An 18,361-nucleotide genomic window follows, 5' to 3' on the forward strand; every position below is an offset into this window, starting at 1 on the left:
ATCCCTACGGCAGCTTCACATGCACTCGCCTGTCCCACGACGTCGCTCTGGCCGGCGACCCACCTCCTTCCTAAGGGGGCGGGTCGTGCGGCGTCACAGCGACGTCACACGGCAGGCGGCCAATAGCAGCGGAGGGGCGGAGATGAGCAGGATGTAAACATCCCGCCCACCGACGTCCTTCCGCATTTCAGCCGGGATGCAGGTAGATGTTCCTCGCTCCTGCGGCTTCACACACAGCGATGTGTTCTGCCTCAGGAACGAGGAACTACATCGTACCTGTCGCTGCACCGGCATTATGGAAATGTCGGACCCTACACCGATGATACGATAACGACGCTTTTGCACACTACGATATCGACTGCGACGCCGGATGTGCATCACTTTTGATTTGACCCCACCGACATCGCACCTGCGATGTCGTAGTGTGCAAAGCCCGCCAAAGGGTTTATTCCTTCACTGGTGCAGCAGCAGACTTGCTCAGCTTCAGTACTTAATCACTTACATCTGGGATATAAGCCGTCTGCTTCCTGGGTATTGTGCTGGTTATTCTATTCAGTTAGGAGCTAGCCTGGGAGCAGAGAGGACGTGGCGGTTGCTGCTGTGCTGTCTGCTGCGGTTTGTACAAATTGTGTGTTATAGTACTACCTCCTTTCCCTTATTATTCCTTACCTGTATTTTTTTGATTGTTCCTGGTGTAGGTTTTTGGTGTGTATGAGATTTTATTTTACCCCTGTTTGTCATACCTTGTTGGTGGGTTTTGGGATCCCCGTCCTGGTCTGTTTCCTGGGTGGTGGGCCAGGACAGGAGACAGGGCCACGTTGGAGCCTGTCTACCCTAAAGTGTATTGTCGGGATAAAGGACAGCACAGGGTCCCCAATCTTAGGGTCAGCTGAGGAGCCTCTGTATTATCCGTATCTCCCCCTTACAATTGGTCTGAGTGCTAGCCGATAAAAAAAAAAAAAATCAGATGTAGACGGTGATGTGAGCAAGCCCTTTATCTCAGATACAGTTAGGTCCAGAAATATTTGGACAGTGACACAATTTTCGCGAGTTGGGCTCTGCATGCCACCACATTGGATTTGAAATGAAACCTCTACAACAGAATTCAAGTGCAGATTGTAACGTTTAATTTGAAGGTTTGAACAAAAATATCTGATAGAAATTGTAGGAATTGTCACATTTCTTTACAAACACTCCACATTTTAGGAGGTCAAAAGCAATTGGACAAATAAACCAAACCCAAACAAAATATTTTTATTTTCAATATTTTGTTGCGAATCCTTTGGAGGCAATCACTGCCTTAAGTCTGGAACCCATGGACATCACCAAACGCTGGGTTTCCTCCTTCTTAATGCTTTGCCAGGCCTTTACAGCTGCAGCCTTCAGGTCTTGGTTGTTTGTGGGTCTTTCCGTCTTAAGTCTGGATTTGAGCAAGTGAAATGCATGCTCAATTGGGTTAAGATCTGGTGATTGACTTGGCCATTGCAGAATGTTCCACTTTTTTGCACTCATGAACTCCTGGGTAGCTTTGGCTGTATGCTTGGGGTCATTGTCCATCTGTACTATGAAGCGCCGTCCGATCAACTTTGCGGCATTTGGCTGAATCTGGGCTGAAAGTATATCCCGGTACACTTCAGAATTCATCCGGCTACTCTTGTCTGCTGTTATGTCATCAATAAACACAAGTGACCCAGTGCCATTGAAAGCCATGCATGCCCATGCCATCACGTTGCCTCCACCATGTTTTACAGAGGATGTGGTGTGCCTTGGATCATGTGCCGTTCCCTTTCTTCTCCAAACTTTTTTCTTCCCATCATTCTGGTACAGGTTGATCTTTGTCTCATCTGTCCATAGAATACTTTTCCAGAACTGAGCTGGCTTCATGAGATGTTTTTCAGCAAATTTAACTCTGGCCTGTCTATTTTTGGAATTGATGAATGGTTTGCATCTAGATGTGAACCCTTTGTATTTACTTTCATGGAGTCTTCTCTTTACTGTTGACTTAGAGACAGATACACCTACTTCACTGAGAGTGGTCTGGACTTCAGTTGATGTTGTGAACGGGTTCTTCTTCACCAACGAAAGTATGTGGCGATCATCCACCACTGTTGTCATCCGTGGACGCCCAGGCCTTTTTGAGTTCCCAAGCTCACCAGTCAATTCCTTTTTTCTCAGAATGTACCCGACTGTTGATTTTGCTACTCCAAGCATGTCTGCTATCTCTCTGATGTATTTTTTCTTTTTTTTCAGCCTCAGGATGTTCTGCTTCACCTCAATTGAGAGTTCCTTAGACCGCATGTTGTCTGGTCACAGCAATAGCTTCCAAATGCAAAACCACACACCTGTAATCAACCCCAGACCTTTTAACTACTTCATTGATTACAGGTTAACGAGGGAGACGCCTTCAGAGTTAATTGCAGCCCTTAGAGTCCCTTGTCCAATTACTTTTGGTCCCTTGAAAAAGAGGAGGCTATGCATTACAGAGCTATGATTCCTAAACCCTTTCTCCGATTTGGATGTGAAAACTCTCATATTGCAGCTGGGAGTGTGCACTTTCAGCCCATATTATATATATAATTGTATTTCTGAACATGTTTTTGTAAACAGCTAAAATAACAAAACTTGTGTCACTGTCCAAATATTTCTGGACCTAACTGTACCTAAGCATAAATGTAGATGAGCAATTCAATAAGCAAAATCACTATTAACATGTACACTTTATCCCACAGGGAGTTGAAGCGAGACAAAGAACGTCAGGAGCTTTGGAAAAAACTGGATGAACTTCGTCTTAAAAAATTGAACGGCCTAGAAGAAGCGCAGATGAACCAGCTTAATTTACAGCACAGCCGAGCGAGTAAAAGTTAGAAGACCCCCAACAACACCACTTTCCACTAAGACCACTACAGCCAATAAACACCCCTCCTCCCCATATTCTACCCTCTTTTTGTTTGAGAAATTCCTCACTTCTTCCCTAAGAAGGGGAATAGCAGCCACTCATGCTGGTATCATAGAACCATCAATGGCACATGGTTCAGGACATCACAGGTCTCTTTTCATGATGTAGCTGGTGCATTTCCTATTCCTAAAGGGGGTCAAACATTTTGAAGGCTTCTGTGCAAATGATCAACCCCAAAAGACTTTTGGGAAAAGCCATTGTCATCTCTTGTTCCTTCTTAGCAAAGTCTCATTGGAGAAGGATCTCTGCGCTGGTTTCTACCACATGAAAGGCTCCTTGGAGAAAAACACTGCAACAATTTGCCATTCTCTGTCCAGAGTAAGCAGGGGCTTCTGGGAAGTTCCCTGGACCTGTCACTCTTTGTCAAAGTAAAGGCTTCCGGGCAAGCCTGTCACAGATCAACTACAGTCATATTCTGAACATGACAGCTGAGGCTTCTGGGAAAGCCTTCTTAAAATACAACCATCGTCACTTTCTGTTTGTAAAAAAACAGAGGCTTCTGGAAAGGCCTGCGTGTCCTGTCCGTCACTTCGTGTTTGTGAGAGCAGACTTCTGGGAAAGTCTCTCCAACGATCATCTTTAGTCCGTCAATAAGAGACAAGGCTTCTGGGAAGCCACTTCCGAACCGCTATGATGACCATGACCACCTCTGTACCCCCTACACGTACACACTGCTACTGTTGTAAGAAAACATTCGAGAGAAAAATAATGTCCAACTAAGATCTATCTCTGGACTTACCACCATGCTGGGTTCATGGGCGCAAAGTATTTAAGGTAGCCTTGTCCTGTCCCACCACCGTCCAGTAAGATAGCTAGTCCCAAGAATGTACGTGGCCGGCTATCGAAGCTTATGAATAGAAAGAACTGAAATGAGAAATAATGGATTTTGGAAATGCATGGATGAAGTTTAATAAGTTGCGATGAAAAGTTTTAGCATAGCAATTGGCATCCACTCGAAACCTTCTTTAAATCCCAAGACTTTCTAAAAGATTTCATGCTGCTTGATTACGACAAGATGCATTTTGATGATACCACCACATTGTTCGTGGAAATAATACAAAGGGAAACCTATTTTTTAACAAGAGCAAATGATTCGTGTTTAGCTTTCCCTGTACAAATGTGTCGTCAACCAGTCGCTCCCCTCGTTGTAGCTGAATAACAATAAGACAAACAATCGTTTCGTAGGAGCTCGGAGAACAAACACAATCGTGATGGATTAAAGAAGCCGCTTCATCTTCAGCAGCCAAGGGCTTGGTGGTAGCCACCCATCTCCAATCCAACTTCCAACGTGTCTGCTTCCCATTGTCATCTGTTGAGTGCAAGAGTTCTGGGCTTCATGGCAGACAACTGTACAGCGCTGTGGTCAGCTGGACTGGCAGAACTGACTGCGAGGACTTAATGCTTGCTTTAAAAGCCAGAAGATAATAAACATAAAGACGACGATATTTTCTGGCCAAGTTTTGGCCTCAATCAGTTTCCGTAAAGATCTGACTTCAAGGCAAGCCCAGTAGCTACATTCTTAGATATCACTGCAATAAGATGTCCACTTGGTGTCTAAAATGTCCAGAGTTGAGCTTTTATGACAGTACTTTAGCAGTTCATTTCTGTATTTGGCAAAAAATAATGGTGTCTCGTGTCCCTACAGATGAAAGCCAAGTCATACTTTCATACTCTAGTTTAGCCGAAGGGCACTTAGAGTCAGGACCCTTCTAGTTTACAAGATGGCCAGAAGAAGATATGATTGTATCAAATATGTCTCGTTATAACCTTATTCTACCCATTAATCCAGGGGCGGACATTCCACTGGTGCTCCCTGTGCAGCTGCACCGGGCCAAAATGTTAGGAGGCCACTGCCACCTCCAAAGCATTGTGATGAGCTATTGGCCCATATATTGTTTTTGCACAGGGGTACTCTTCTGTCGGTGTCTGCTCCTGCATTAATCAATTTGTGTACCCTTTAATTAGTTGCATATTTCAGCCGAGTATATGAATACGAGAAGCAGAACTGTCTTAGCCACCATGTATAATGGCCTTTTCTGTGAATTTTTTTTTTTTAGATTTTTGGGAAAAAAAAAAAGACTGACCTCTACTGTGAGCGCGAGTCAGATCATGAGGAAAAATCTGACTATCGCCTCTAAAATATCCCCCCCCAAACGGTGACCCAGATCTTAGCTGTTCTTTTTTGAGTCCTAACCTAGCAAGACCTAGCCACATTATGAGCTAAGGTGCCATTGTATGCAGTTGTATGAGCGTGGGGGAGGGGGCCTTGTTCCTCTTATTAACGGTCTAAAATAGCCTATTTGCAGAGAGTATATATAAATATATTACGTGCAATGTTTTTATTTTCAATTTTATTTTTTTAAAACAATTATTTATTGTATTATTTATTTCGTAATTTATTATGGTCAGCGTTTGATCTGTTTAGTTCACGGAGGGAACGGGGAGGAGTGGGGGTGTCTATGATATTTAACCTGTCCACTGCTGAATTAAATGCTGGGTCTCAGAAATATGTCCTGTTTTTATGTCTACCACTGGCGATAACGTATACTCATTCGCACACTTAGTCATTAGCTTTATGAAAAATAAAAGAAAAAAGAATGTCTTAGAGAAATCGAATTTAATATTTGTACGATTCCACTATCCGTGACTGATTAAGAGGATGCTTAGTATCTAATTAGTGAGGTCGGAGGGGGGGGGGCATATTAGGGATTCTTTTTAAACAGACATAATACTGAAAGATGTATTATTTTTTTGGAAAACCATATGTTTTGCATGACTCTTCTTGCTGAGTAAAATAAGGGTAACAATCATGTCTGAGTGATGCTTTGTTCAAAAGTAATGGCATTGTAAAATTTTACAATCTGGAATTATTACTCTTGCTATATGTATATATTGGTGCCAAACAATGCAACCACTATCTACCGAAACTCCATATCACAAACACATTCTGGAGAACACAGTTCCATCTGGGTATATTTCCCAAAGTTAATTACGCGTTATAACTATGTTAATGGGGTTGTCCAGTCACCCCATACTGATGACTTATCACGTAGGACATTCATCAATATGTGATCGATGGGCACCCGACACTCAACACCTCCAACTATGAGTTGTTTTCAGCTCTGGATGCAAGCACCTTGAATGGAGCAAGTCCAGCTCCATTCATTGAGTAGTCACTACTGTAGAGTACTGCGGAGCAGCCTATTAAAAAGAATAGTAGTGTCAGGCCCCCTTTGCTCTCCACCCCAGCAGCATTCATACATGTATGCCTAAATTCCCTCCCTAATCAGCCCTGTAAAACACTTTTCACTATAGGAGAATAAATGGCGCAGAAATTCTGCAACATCAAAAGCTTCTCGTGAGAATGTAGCCTAAGGCAGGTTGATCTGGAGAATTATATGGTTTGACTGCGGCTGTAACGTACCAGGGAGGAGAAGTCATGGGCGAGGACTGCAGTCCTCACCCCACCCCAGCACGCTACAGACACGGGTGAGGGGGGGGTTAGAGTGGTGCATGAAGTGGGTGTGGAGGTGGTACCACCTCGAAGTTGCTCATCTGGGATTTCATTTGGCTTCTCTGGATCCCATTCACTCTGACTGGCATCACGCACCGCACTATCAGTAACGAGTCCACCACCGGTCAAAACTGTAACAACTTTACTGTAAAAACACAGCTTCCACTTCATAGAGGCAGTTTTTACATCAGGGTGTTTCATAGGCATTGCATTCTTTACAGAACCCGGCACTTTTGCTACGGCCACCAAGGAGGGGAGGAATGGACACTCTATCTTCCTCTTTACTAACAATCCCGCTCCATACAAACGAGAGGACTCCTAGAACCCAGAAACCCTTATTCTCGCCGTTCCAGGGACCCCATAGGTCATCTGTCTGCACTACTTACAGCTGCCGGCCTAAGAAAGGGAAGCTCTCCTCTTTTTCTCTGTTTTACTGGCTGCACTTTCCATAGCTAAAGGGGTTCACACTTCACTTCAGTCTCCTTGACTCTTCTCTCTCTGCCTGACTCCTCCACACCACACTACTCTACTCCGCTGCATCTAACCCTGACAGTCCTTTCACTTCTTGTCACTACCTCCTATCTGCCTGTACCAGGAAGCTGCTTTTCCTATATCTCCTCTGTGCTGGTGACAGTCCTCCCTCTTTTAATCCACACCAGCCTGTTACTCCCTCACCTTCCCTTACAATGTGGGACCAGGAATTCAGTGACACCTAGTGACGGCCGGCCAAATTACACAGGAAAAATGCACACTTAAATACATCAGTCTAAAACCTCTATACTTGATCAAAACACTCTTCAAGGGCATCAGGGCACTGAACCTCTTACACAGCCATGAAGATACTTTCTTTTAATGCGTTCAGCAATATTAAAGCGCAGTTTTCAATTGTATGAATTACTTCTGTCTTGTAAACAATCCCAGATGTATGTAACTGATTTTTAATCTTAAAAAAAATTCAGTAACAAATCATTCTGCTATAAATTCATCCTTGACCTTTTTTTTGTTAAACTGATGCTGGTAGGTACAACTGCAGGAGCAGAGAGGATTAAAGGGAACCGGTCACCATTTTTTTTCAGTATTAAACCAAAAGTATCACCTTCTCCAGCTCCTGGGCTGCATTATATTCCTGTGCAGAGTCATTCCCAGCTCGCGCAGGCGCAGTTCGCTCTTCCCCATTGCGGGCCAAGCAGAAAACATAGTTGCCCTCGCATGAGCCAGTGAGGTCTTTGCACATGCGCGAGATTATGGTCTGCGATGTGCATGACGTCACCTGCATCATCCTCATACCCGACCATAATCTTGTGCCTGCGCAAACACCTCATCGGCTCGTGTTAGGGCAACTATGTTTTTGGCTCAGCCCATGATGGGGCAGAGCGAACTGCGCCTGCCCGAGCTGTGAACGACTGCACAGGCGCGAGATTTGGCAGAGCAATCATGATAGGAGGACAGCGAACAAGGCCAGAAGGAGGGACAGGAGCCGAAAATGAGCATGCCCATCTGACCTGAACAGGTCATTAGCATGCGTGGTGGTCAAATTTTATAGTTATTTCTGGGGTCTGCAAGGGGAGTCAGCAATAAGGTGCACCTTCATAGAATGCAGCCCAGGAGCTGCAGAAGGTGATTCTTTTGGTTTACTACTGAAAAAACTGATGACAGGTTCCCTTTAACATAAATCTATAATCATCATTGCAGTAACTTTCAGTAGGTTTACAAATGCAAAAGAATGTATTTTTACTTTAACAAAGTTATCCACTGTAATCTCTCAGATGCTGGAAACCGTGAACTTGAAAACTCGTGGAAGTGTAAACTCTGGATTCTGGGGTGAGATCATAAAAAGTTTAAAAAACCAGGTTTCCAAATCTCCTCCTAAAGTGGAAATCTCATGGAAGAATTTCAACCTGTACAGCAGTGACACCTATTGGTCTAAGAAATATAGTGTCAGCAGCATGGCAATGGTATATGACTAAAGAGAAATTCTCTCTAGCCAGTCTATCTATCTATGGGTCAGACAGACCATTCGTGCAACTTAAGCAGTCGCACAGGGCCCAACAGGTGAGAGGCCCTTTTCTACCTCCAAACCTGGTGAAATAGTGCATTATGTGTATTGTGATATGTGTTATTAATGACAGATAGTATTTTGTTGACATTAGAGAGCATTCAAGGTAAGTATACAAGAGCCAGATTACCCCACTCAGTTGTCCGGTTAGATGGCTGTAGACTCAGGAGGATCCGACACGGGAGGGAGGGGTGGAAGCACACCCAGAAATCAAGATAGAAAATAAGCGTTTTTCATCCAGCGTATCACTCCAATAAGCGGTCTTGTGAATTAAAATATAACTTTCATTTTAGTATATTAAAAAAAACATCTTGCGTGTGTCTGACAGGCAAAAAGTATTCTTAGATCTTGGCTTCAGACAACGCGTTTCAACGTGCTTGACATCTTCAACTTAGACCATGATGAAGACATCAAGCACGTCGAAACACGTTGTCTGAAGCTAAGATCTAAGAATACTTTTTCTGTCAGACACACGCAAGATGGCTTTTTTAATTTGCTAAAATAAAAATTAGGGAGCATTAGGGTTAATGTTTGGGACTATAGTGAACGGATAGAAACAGCTTTCTGTCAGGAGATCAGACCGGGCCCAGTGTGCAGTAAGAGCAGATCTATGGTCTGACTAGTGAGCAGAGCCGCGTGAAGTGGGTGTCCCTGACGCGAGAGGAGACCGGAACAGTGGATAGCGTGATGCTGAGAGAACGAGAAAAAAATTGACCAAAGGGCAAAGTGATCAACCGAGGACGGGTCCTAAAATGGGTCGCCTAGCAGAACGTCCACGAGTTTGTAACTCAGAAAAGTACCAGGGCCAGGATGGAACAGAAGGAGAGATGAAGAGAGTGCCATGGGCAGGAGTCCAAATGTCTCAGAAGTAGAAAAGCTGAAGACAGATCATATTGATAAATTCATTCCTGTAAGAGGAAGAAGATGAGGAACCTCGTTGAGAATAGGACGCTCACTAACTGAACTGTAGTGCTGAGGTGGGGGGTGGGGATGTAACTGAGACATTGAAGCCGTGACAGGTAGACTGGAAGAAGAATGGACTGTGTTGTTGTAAGAGAAACGTTTGTGAAGCTGTGCACACGCTATATATTGTACACAATCCCTACCAAGTTATCGTCCAGTAAAGAGTTTATTTTTGATTGGTGGTCTCTCTCATTGAACTGTCCAACATCTGGTCCTTCCCAGCTGGAGCCAACAGCATCATGCAGCCTGCAAGGGCATAGCACAGCCAAAGTACAAGTCAACACACCCAGTCAAGACCCATCTTCATGTAACATGACGGGGTGTTAACGACAAGTACCTAGACCACGGCTACCACCCTGTGCTACGTTACATTGGCATTCTTCATTCAGAACAGTGCTCTGCGGAAGCCATTCTTAGGGGTGCTTTGCATGCTGCGACATCGCTAGCGATCTCGTTAGTGATGTGAAATTCTAGATCGCAAGTGTAATCTTTTGCGATCTAGAATTTCACATTGCTAATGCGATCGCTAGCGATGTCGCAGCGTGTAAAGTATCCTTTAGGGCTACTTTGCATGCTGCGACATCGCTACTGCGATATCGTCGGGGTCAAATCGAAAGTGACGCTCATCCGGCGGCGGTAACGACGTCGCAATGTCTAAAGCCTAGATGCGCCGATAAACGATCGCAAAAGCGTCGTAAATTGGTGATCTGTGTAGCGTCGGTCATTTTCATAATGTCGCACCAATAGGAGATACGATGTTGTTCCTCGTTCCTGCGGCAGCACACATTGCTGTGTGTGAAGCCGCAGGAGTGAGGAACATCTCCTTACCTGCCTCCACCGGCTATGCGGAAGGAAGGAGGTGGGCGGGATGTTTATGTCCCGCTCATCCCCGCCCCTCCGCTTCTATTGGCCGCCTGCCGTGTGACGTCGCTGTGACGCCGCACGACCTGCCCCCTTAGGAAGGAGGCGGGTCGCCGGCCAGAGCGCTGTCGCAGGGCAGGTAAGTGCGTGTGAAGCTGCCGTAGCGATAATGTTCGCTACGGCAGCTATCACAAGATATCGCATGTGCGACGGGGGCGGGTGCTATCGCGCTCGGCATCACTAGCCGATGCTAGCGATGTTGCAACGTGCAATGTACCCCTCAGGGAGAAGAGCACTGGTCATGGGATTACTGCAGGTAGCAGCAGTCAGTAAGTTATCGCCTATCCAATAATTAGGAAATTACCCTTTTAGTAAGTCCAAAAACAAATTGCCGAGGCCAATAAATAAATGTATCATTTTATTGTAAAATAACTGAACCACAATTATTATAAATACTTAAATAAAATAATAACACATCTAAGAACAGAATTTCCATTCAGATCTGACCAAAGCACAAGTTATTTTTATATATATATTTATAAATAATGTTACATATTAATATAAATAAAGATTGAAACAAAGACAAGATGAGTTATATGGAGATTGGCCGCTGTTGGTTTAGTATCAGTTTGTATATGGCTTGGGCTACACTATGGCTTTATGTAACACTACTCATTCATTGATTTTATCTATTAAAGAGGACCAACCACCAGGAATTTCATATATAAAAGCCAGTGCTATACTGGTGCTATCATGCTGATTCTATACATACCCTTAGTTGTGAGATCGGGTGTATAGTTTCTGAAATACAGGCAAGTAAAGTTTGTGAAATGCACTGTTATTTGATTGATAGCAGCTACAGCATATCTAATAGATGAGTCAAGTTTTCCTAGTTATTCTCACCCCTGTCTGCCTGGCTGTCCTTTCTCCCCCCTGTCTCTGTTATTACTGGGGGAGGAAGGACAGGAGGAGGAAGGACAGGCAGGCAAAGAGGGGCAAGAATAACTAGCAAAACCCGACCCACCTATTAGATATTCTGTAGCACCTATCATCAAATAGTGCATTTCACAAACTTTACTTGCCGGTATTTCAGAAACTATACATCCGATCTCACAACTAAAGGTATGTTTAGAATCAGCATGATAGCACCAGTATAGCACTGGCTTTAGTTTATATAGGAAAATCCTGGTGGTTGGTCCTCTTTAAGTGGATGCTGCAGTCCACCCAATTTCTTTGAACTCCATGTATTGCTCTGGACTGCAGCTTTAGCGAAATAGTTGAAATCTGTCCATAGCTCTAAAAAAAGTCGCAGTGTAGTCTCCTGACCTAAAAGTTTCAATAATGCCTGAAGGGGTGCTGGACGACAGTATGAAGAACAAGTGGGCTACTGATGAATTGAAGCTGGCCACTACTAGCCGAGTGTGCATGTACAGACTAATACCGGGATGAGCGACACGTTGCACATTGGCACGACTCTGCTGAACCCATCTCTATTTCTTCCCATCGAGATGCCCCACAAAATAGTCGAACCTTCACCTGTAAAACAAAAAATAGTAATTTAATTTTTGGGGGGATAGAAATGGATTCAAACAAAAAAGAGTTAGCATTGTCATAAATTGTTAAAATGGCGAAGGGCTAATAAAAAGAAGCAACTTAGCAATGAGAATCTTTAATTCTACTGTATACTGCTCATTGTCCAGGTCACCAGCCACCACTACAGAATATCATCAGTGTCCAGTCTCCTGCAGGGACTCCAATGCTTACAAGCTTTTTACCAATAGAACTTAAAACCACTGCTCATTAGTTGTTGCATGTTATCATGTCAGGTCATCCTGGGTCTTAGTAAACATCGAAGTCACAAACAGGAGTGAAGACTGCTCTACCTGCCATACAGGACTGGGATGGATGCAGGGCCATGGCAGCGCCAAAGCAAGAGTGAAGACCGCTCCACCTGCCATGGAGGACTGGGATGGACGCAGGGCCATGGCAGCGCCAAAGCAGGAGTGAAGACCGCTCCACCTGCCATAGAGGACTAGGATGGACGCAGGGCCATTGCAGCACCAAAGCTGGAGTGAAGACTGCTCCACCTGCCATGGAGAACTGGGATGGACGCAGGGCCATGGCAGCACCAAAGCAGGAGTGAAGACTGCTCCACCTGCCATGGAGGACTGGGATGGACGCAGGGCCATGGCAGCACCAAAGCAGGAGTGAAGACTGCTCCACCTGCCATGGAGGACTGGGATGGACGCAGGGCCATGGCAGCGCCAATGCAGGAGTGAAGACTGCTCCACCTGCCATGGATGACTGGGATGGACGCAGGGCCATTGCAGCGCCAAAGCAGGAGTGAAGACTGCTCCACCTGCCATGGAGGACTGGGATGGACGCAGGGCCATGGCAGCGCCAAAGCAGGAGTGAAGACTGCTCCACCTGCCATGGATGACTGGGATGGACGCAGGGCCATGGCAGCACCAAAGCAGGAGTGAAGACTGCTCCACCTGCCATGGATGACTGGGATGGACGCAGGCCCATTGCAGCGCCAAAGCAGGAGTGAAGACTGCTCCACCTGCCATGGAGGACTGGGATGGACGCAGGGCCATGGCAGCGCCAAAGCAGGAGTGAACACTGTTCCACCTGCCATGGAGGACTGGGATGGACGCAGGGCCATGGCAGCACCAAAGCAGGAGTGAAGACTGCTCCACCTGCCATGGAGGACTGGGATGGACGCAGGGCCATGGCAGCGCCAAAGCAGGAGTGAACACTGTTCCACCTGCCATATATGACTGGGATGGACGCAGGGCCATGGCAGCTCCAAAGCAGGAGTGAAGACTGTTCCACCTGCCATGGATGACTGGGAAGGACACAGGGCCATGGCAGCGCCAGAACAGGAATGAAGAGTGGGTTTTTTTAAATTGCATAGATCAAGTATATACAGATGGATCCTTTAAAATCCAATCCGTTATTTTTATTATTATTTGTGAAATCTGACATATTAGCTCAATAAGGCTCAGTTCACATATCCTGTAATCATCTGTTAGAGCGGATCCTGCAGAGATCCGTTGGGAAAAAAGTTCTGCAAACACTTTTTTGTCCTTTTTAAATAACTTATGTCTGCCAGATCCGTTTGTTTTAATATTGGAGTCTATGGAGAATGGATTCGTTAACAGATTACTATTTAGCCATCCATTTTTCGTGCATTTGTAACAAATCCGTTGTTTTCTTACAGCGTCCATTACAGATGGAAGATAAATAGCAATAACTGTTTTTTTTCTCCATAGACTCCAATGTTAAAAAAAAAAAACGGATCCGGCAGAAATCATTTCGGCAACTGATCTCTGCGGGATTCATTCTGACGGATGATTACAGGACATGTGAACTCAGCCTTAGTTATCTGCTCTTACCTTCTGTAGTTTGCCTATGGTACAGCATTGTGACACAGATGTTATATTGTGCTTGTATCCGCTGGCTGCCAGAACCGAATACTTGGATGGGAATGCACTGGATTCACAGTATCCCACACAGGCATTGATGACTTGGGTTCCTCTACAAGTCCCTTTGCGGTCACTCCTTATAGTAACATTAAATGCTGTGGTAAAGAGGAACAAATAATGATAAAATGTATAAGATTGTATAATACTATTCATCAACAGGATACTGTATTGTGGAGGGACATAATTCAGCCGCTGAAGCATTGGTTCTATGGCAGAATAACTGCCCAAGGCACATATCAATGAAATGTAAGGTAAAACTGGTCTAAAAAAAACACAAATATTATTACAAAATATTACAGCAATTTACATTCTGCAACAAATATAGCTCTCTGTTATTTCACTGTATTAATATTTTTTTGCCAGCACCCAACATCACAAAGAAAAAATATCATATTCTGTGGTACGCCATTAATGTATTATATATTCAGGTGTCACCAGTGAGACCGGCATCTGTGGAGAGATGGTGGGAATTCCCATACAAATTTATTATAACTCCTGCCCCCTCACAGCTGACAGCGGTGAATTTCGAGGTCTTGTTCTTCAGAAATATGCCGGTTTCATTGGTGGTACCCACATATTCTACAATTATGACATAATCTTAAAATATATATGTGACGCCCCTGGACTAGTCAGGGCGTCACAGGGTACTGCACTTCCTGCTCTTTGGTGCAGTATTCAACCACTCATGGTTCTGAATTCCCAACCTGTGGTACTGCCTCCATCAGCATCCAAAATCCCAACCACACCTCACACCACACCCTGTCAGACACACCAGTGGGCTGCTGAGCTGGAATAGGGCCGCCCACCTAGGGGTCAGGCAGACTGGTGGGAGGGAAGTAGTCAGTCTGTAGTAGCACTCAAGACGTGAGGAGCTGGGGAGTGTGTGGTACCCTGTTTATGGCAGGTTGCGTCGCAGACGGTGGTCTGGGCCCGGAGGAGTCGGAGACCGATCGCAGGGTATTGAGGCTGGGTGTCTAGACCTGGTCTCTTGGAGGACAGGAGGCATCTGAGTCTAGTAACCGGTCCGCGACCGAAAGCACGGCAGGGTACAGGACCCTAGGCCGGGGAGTAGCTTCAGGCAACCCGGCAATTAACCTGTAGAGGATAGTGACTTTATGGACTGTCCCCAAGAAGCTCAGAGATCAGGGGCACTAGCACAATGAGGGGGATAGGGCTTTCCAACCCATGCAGCCCACAGAAATCCCAAGCGTGAGCCCTTGAGAGCACAGCTCCACTACCAAAAAGGAGGGAGTGGAGCCCGGACAGCTTTACGCCAACGGGCCACAAGGACACTTTCAAATTTGTGCAAGGAGGCAGGCTCCGGATCACCTGGCAGTACTACAGGGGATACATACCCAGACAGGCTCCCCCAAGAGGGCAGTGGCACCCAGAGACTTGGTTCACCTTGTTTTCAGAGTCTGCTTTGCCGTCGCACTACCACCAATACTGCCTGAGTGAGTACATGATCCTCCCCTGCTTCCAACTGGCCCTGCGCACCCCCACTCCACCATCATCCAGAGTCCCGGGGCCTCTACCCGTGGAGGGAACGTGATCTGGCTGCCCCGCTCCATCTTCAGCGGGTACTCCCTTCGGCAGCGGCGGTACTCCCTTACCGCGAACCACGGGTGGCGTCACAAACTAGTATCCCCTGTAAATTGTCCCCCATCTTTATATTTGAGTGGCCGCGACCCACCGGGTCCGGAGACCCTCGAGCCACAGCAGCGACCCCGGATCCGAGCGGTTCGACCGCTGCAGGGGCGGCACATATACTTCTACTATTAGGCTATGTGCCAACGGGACAACGTACCCGCAGATTTTGCCGTGGAAAACCTGCGGATTTATCTGGCTTTTCCAGGTAAATCCGCAGGTTTAAGCAAGTACAGACACTCCCCATGTTACCCTATAGGATTTGGGCAGTGCTGTATCAATGCTGCGGTATGTGCGGCTGCGGAATATGCTGCGGATGTCCACGTAACTACATGTCAATTATTCCTGCGGAAATATCTGCGGAATTCCCACTCCTCCACTATCGAGAAACCGGGCCAGAGTACCGTAGGTATTTCCGCACTTGTCCCGCAGGTTTACCGCAACAAAAATGCTCGAAACCCGCAGCAATGAATAGCTGCGAATTCCGGGAAGCAGCTGCAGGAAACCTGCGGACAAACCTGCGGAAAAATCCGTAAGTACGTTGTCCCGTGGGCACATAGCCTTATAGTGCACACTAGCCCTGCTTGTAAAAGTTTCATGGGTGGCACAGTAGTTCAGTGGTTAGCACTGCAGTCTTGCAGCACTGGGGTGCTGGGTTCAAATCCCACCAAGGACAACATCTGCAAGGAGTTTGTATGTTCTGCCTGTATATCTTGAGTTTCCTCTGGGTTCTATGGTTTCCTCCTACACTCCAAAGACAAACAGATAGGGAATTTAGATTGTGAGCCCCAGTGGGGAGAGTATTGCCAAATCTATGTAGAGCTGTGAAATTAATAGCGCTATATAGTCCTGTTGGCCAACCTCACACAATGTTCAGTTAGTGCCGTGGCAGTTGGCCGGTGCCAGAGGTGGCTGGGCTACCATTAATCAAAGAAGAATTGGGCTGGATTGGGGGAGCGGCTTGAGTTATTGCAAAACAGAAGACTCCTAAATGTAGGGTAACAGCACAGAGGACTCCTAAGTAGAGATGAGCGGACCCGTGGAAGTTTACTTTGGCGGGTTCTGCTGTACTTTAGATAAAGTTCAGTTTGGGACCCGGACTTGACCTGAACCCAAATGGAAGTCACTAATTGGGCAGTTCGGGTCTCCACCCACATACAGCCAGCCATAAACAGATCACTTCCGGGGGTGAATGGGTTTTTCCGTTTTTGTTTGGTGCACATTACATCCAATCACACTGTTGTTACCCCCAGTGCGAGCCAATCAAATACTGACTACGGGTAGTTTGCAAATGTAAAGCATCCAAACTATGAATGTTTTTTTCCGTAAAGTTTGTGTTTGGTAGAAACAACGAAGCTCGGGTTCATTCAACTCTACCTCCGAAGCACTACTCTGTCAGGAGAGATTGCAAGAATACAAAAGGAGACCGCTAATGAGAACAACTACTAAACACATCTTTAGGAATAGTTGCCTTGCGCCTAGCCAGCAGTTATATCAGCTGTGAGGTGTTGAATATAGCGACATATTCTCTAAAATTAGTTTTTGTAACATATCTTAGTGCAGAGATCACTTACGATGGAGCTGACATCCTGGAGTGGTGGCAACAATGCTCTTTGTCTCAAAGCTCAAGACAGTCAACATGAGAAAGACTGAGACTGAAGCAAGATACATGGTGAAAATATCTGTGGAGTCAATGAATACAGGATTAAATGTCAAAGTGAAAAAGACATCAGGATGATTATTTCGGACTTATATTATATAACACATTATATTGATTAAAGTTGAGCACTTCTGTGCTTGGGATCCTTGGTCAGTATTCTGGTGACCTTTTGCACTTACTAGGACCCAGAATCTCATGACATCACTAGTCCTCCTACTGCATCCAGGACGTATACTGTATAACAGTGCAACGTTATGATGTCATGTGGCCTAGTAAGGGTAAGAGGCAACCAGGATTGCAAGTTAAAGATGCCGGGGGCAGAGGCGAAGATCATCCTGATCTGGCAGCCATGGTGGATCAGACTGCATTTTGGATCAGGACAGCACAAATTCATTTGCTCCACTCCAATATCAGTGTCAAGTGACATTTAGTAAAGAAAAACTCAACAAAAAGTGGAAAACAAACATATATATATATATATATATATATATATATATATATATAAATATACATATATATATACACACACACACACATATATACTGCTCAAACAAGTAGAGGGAGTACCGAAATACAAAATCCTTGCTTATGTGTTCCCCATATTTTTTTGAGCAATATACATATATATATGTGTATATATATATATATATATATATATATATATATATATATATATATATATATATATATATATATATATATATACATATATACTGCTCAAAAAAATAAAGGGGGTACCAAAATACAAAATCCCTGTTTAAGTGTTCCCCATATGTTTTTGAGCAGAGCTGAGCTTGTGTGAGCCCTCAGAGGAATATTCTGATTTCAGGGAATGAATGTTTTTGTTTCTTTATATTTGTTTCAAAAACTACTGTTCAAATGCAAATTTTGTAACTATTTTTCCTCTATTTCTTTCTGTTCTGTATTCATTTTTTGTACATATTTGCTCAGTTGTCTGTTTTGATCTGGACTGTTCCATTTTTGTTCTTTATAAAAGAGTTCACTTTATTTTATTTTTTTTTGCCGTGCATGCGATGTTGATGATGTATAGATAATAAAAAAACAAAAAGGATGAAATACGCATGTTTTCCATGCAAAATCAGGGAATGGGCTTTTAGGCTATGTGCGCACTAGAGAGATGTGAAGTTTCTCAAGAAAATTTCTCGAGAAACTTCTGGGAGTGAAAGATTTCCGGACCTCCGGAAAAATTCCGCAC

The 18,361-nt window shown here is 44.9% G+C and overlaps 2 protein-coding genes across 5 annotated transcripts in view; one reads left to right on the forward strand and one right to left on the reverse strand.

The window, feature by feature from the left end:
- Nucleotides 1–5,766, forward strand: part of PPP2R5B (protein phosphatase 2 regulatory subunit B'beta) — a 127,287-nt gene extending 121,521 nt beyond the window's left edge. For all 4 annotated transcript variants that reach the window (XM_075326761.1, XM_075326762.1, XM_075326764.1 and 1 more), the window contains one exon: nt 2,730–5,766. In XM_075326761.1, coding sequence (XP_075182876.1) covers nt 2,730–2,865 — 136 coding nt within the window. In that variant the 3' untranslated portion in view covers nt 2,866–5,766. The remainder of the gene's footprint in view (nt 1–2,729) is intronic.
- A 6,018-nt stretch (nt 5,767–11,784) lies between these two features.
- GPHA2 (glycoprotein hormone subunit alpha 2) lies at nt 11,785–17,156 on the reverse strand. Its single transcript, XM_075326297.1, has 3 exons — nt 17,060–17,156; nt 13,749–13,933; nt 11,785–11,886 (listed from the first exon to the last, which is right to left on the reverse strand). Exons 1-3 carry the CDS (start codon nt 17,154–17,156, stop codon nt 11,785–11,787), a joined length of 384 nt encoding a protein of 127 aa, XP_075182412.1.
- Nucleotides 17,157–18,361: the final 1,205 nt, after the last annotated feature.

The sequence above is a fragment of the Anomaloglossus baeobatrachus genome, chromosome 10, assembly GCF_048569485.1.
Source record: "Anomaloglossus baeobatrachus isolate aAnoBae1 chromosome 10, aAnoBae1.hap1, whole genome shotgun sequence".
Taxonomy (NCBI): Eukaryota; Metazoa; Chordata; class Amphibia; order Anura; family Aromobatidae; genus Anomaloglossus; species Anomaloglossus baeobatrachus.

Excerpts from the sequence above, each read along its gene's own strand:
- GPHA2 (XM_075326297.1), bottom strand. The coding sequence starts at position 17,156 with ATGTATCTTGCTTCAGTCTCAGTCTTTCTCATGTTGACTGTCTTGAGC. Across the intron at positions 13,934-17,059 it reads TCCAGGATGTCAGCTCCATC|CATTTAATGTTACTATAAGG; the intron begins GTAAGTGATCTC and ends TCTTTACCACAG. Across the intron at positions 11,887-13,748 it reads CCATAGGCAAACTACAGAAG|GTGAAGGTTCGACTATTTTG; the intron begins GTAAGAGCAGAT and ends TTTGTTTTACAG.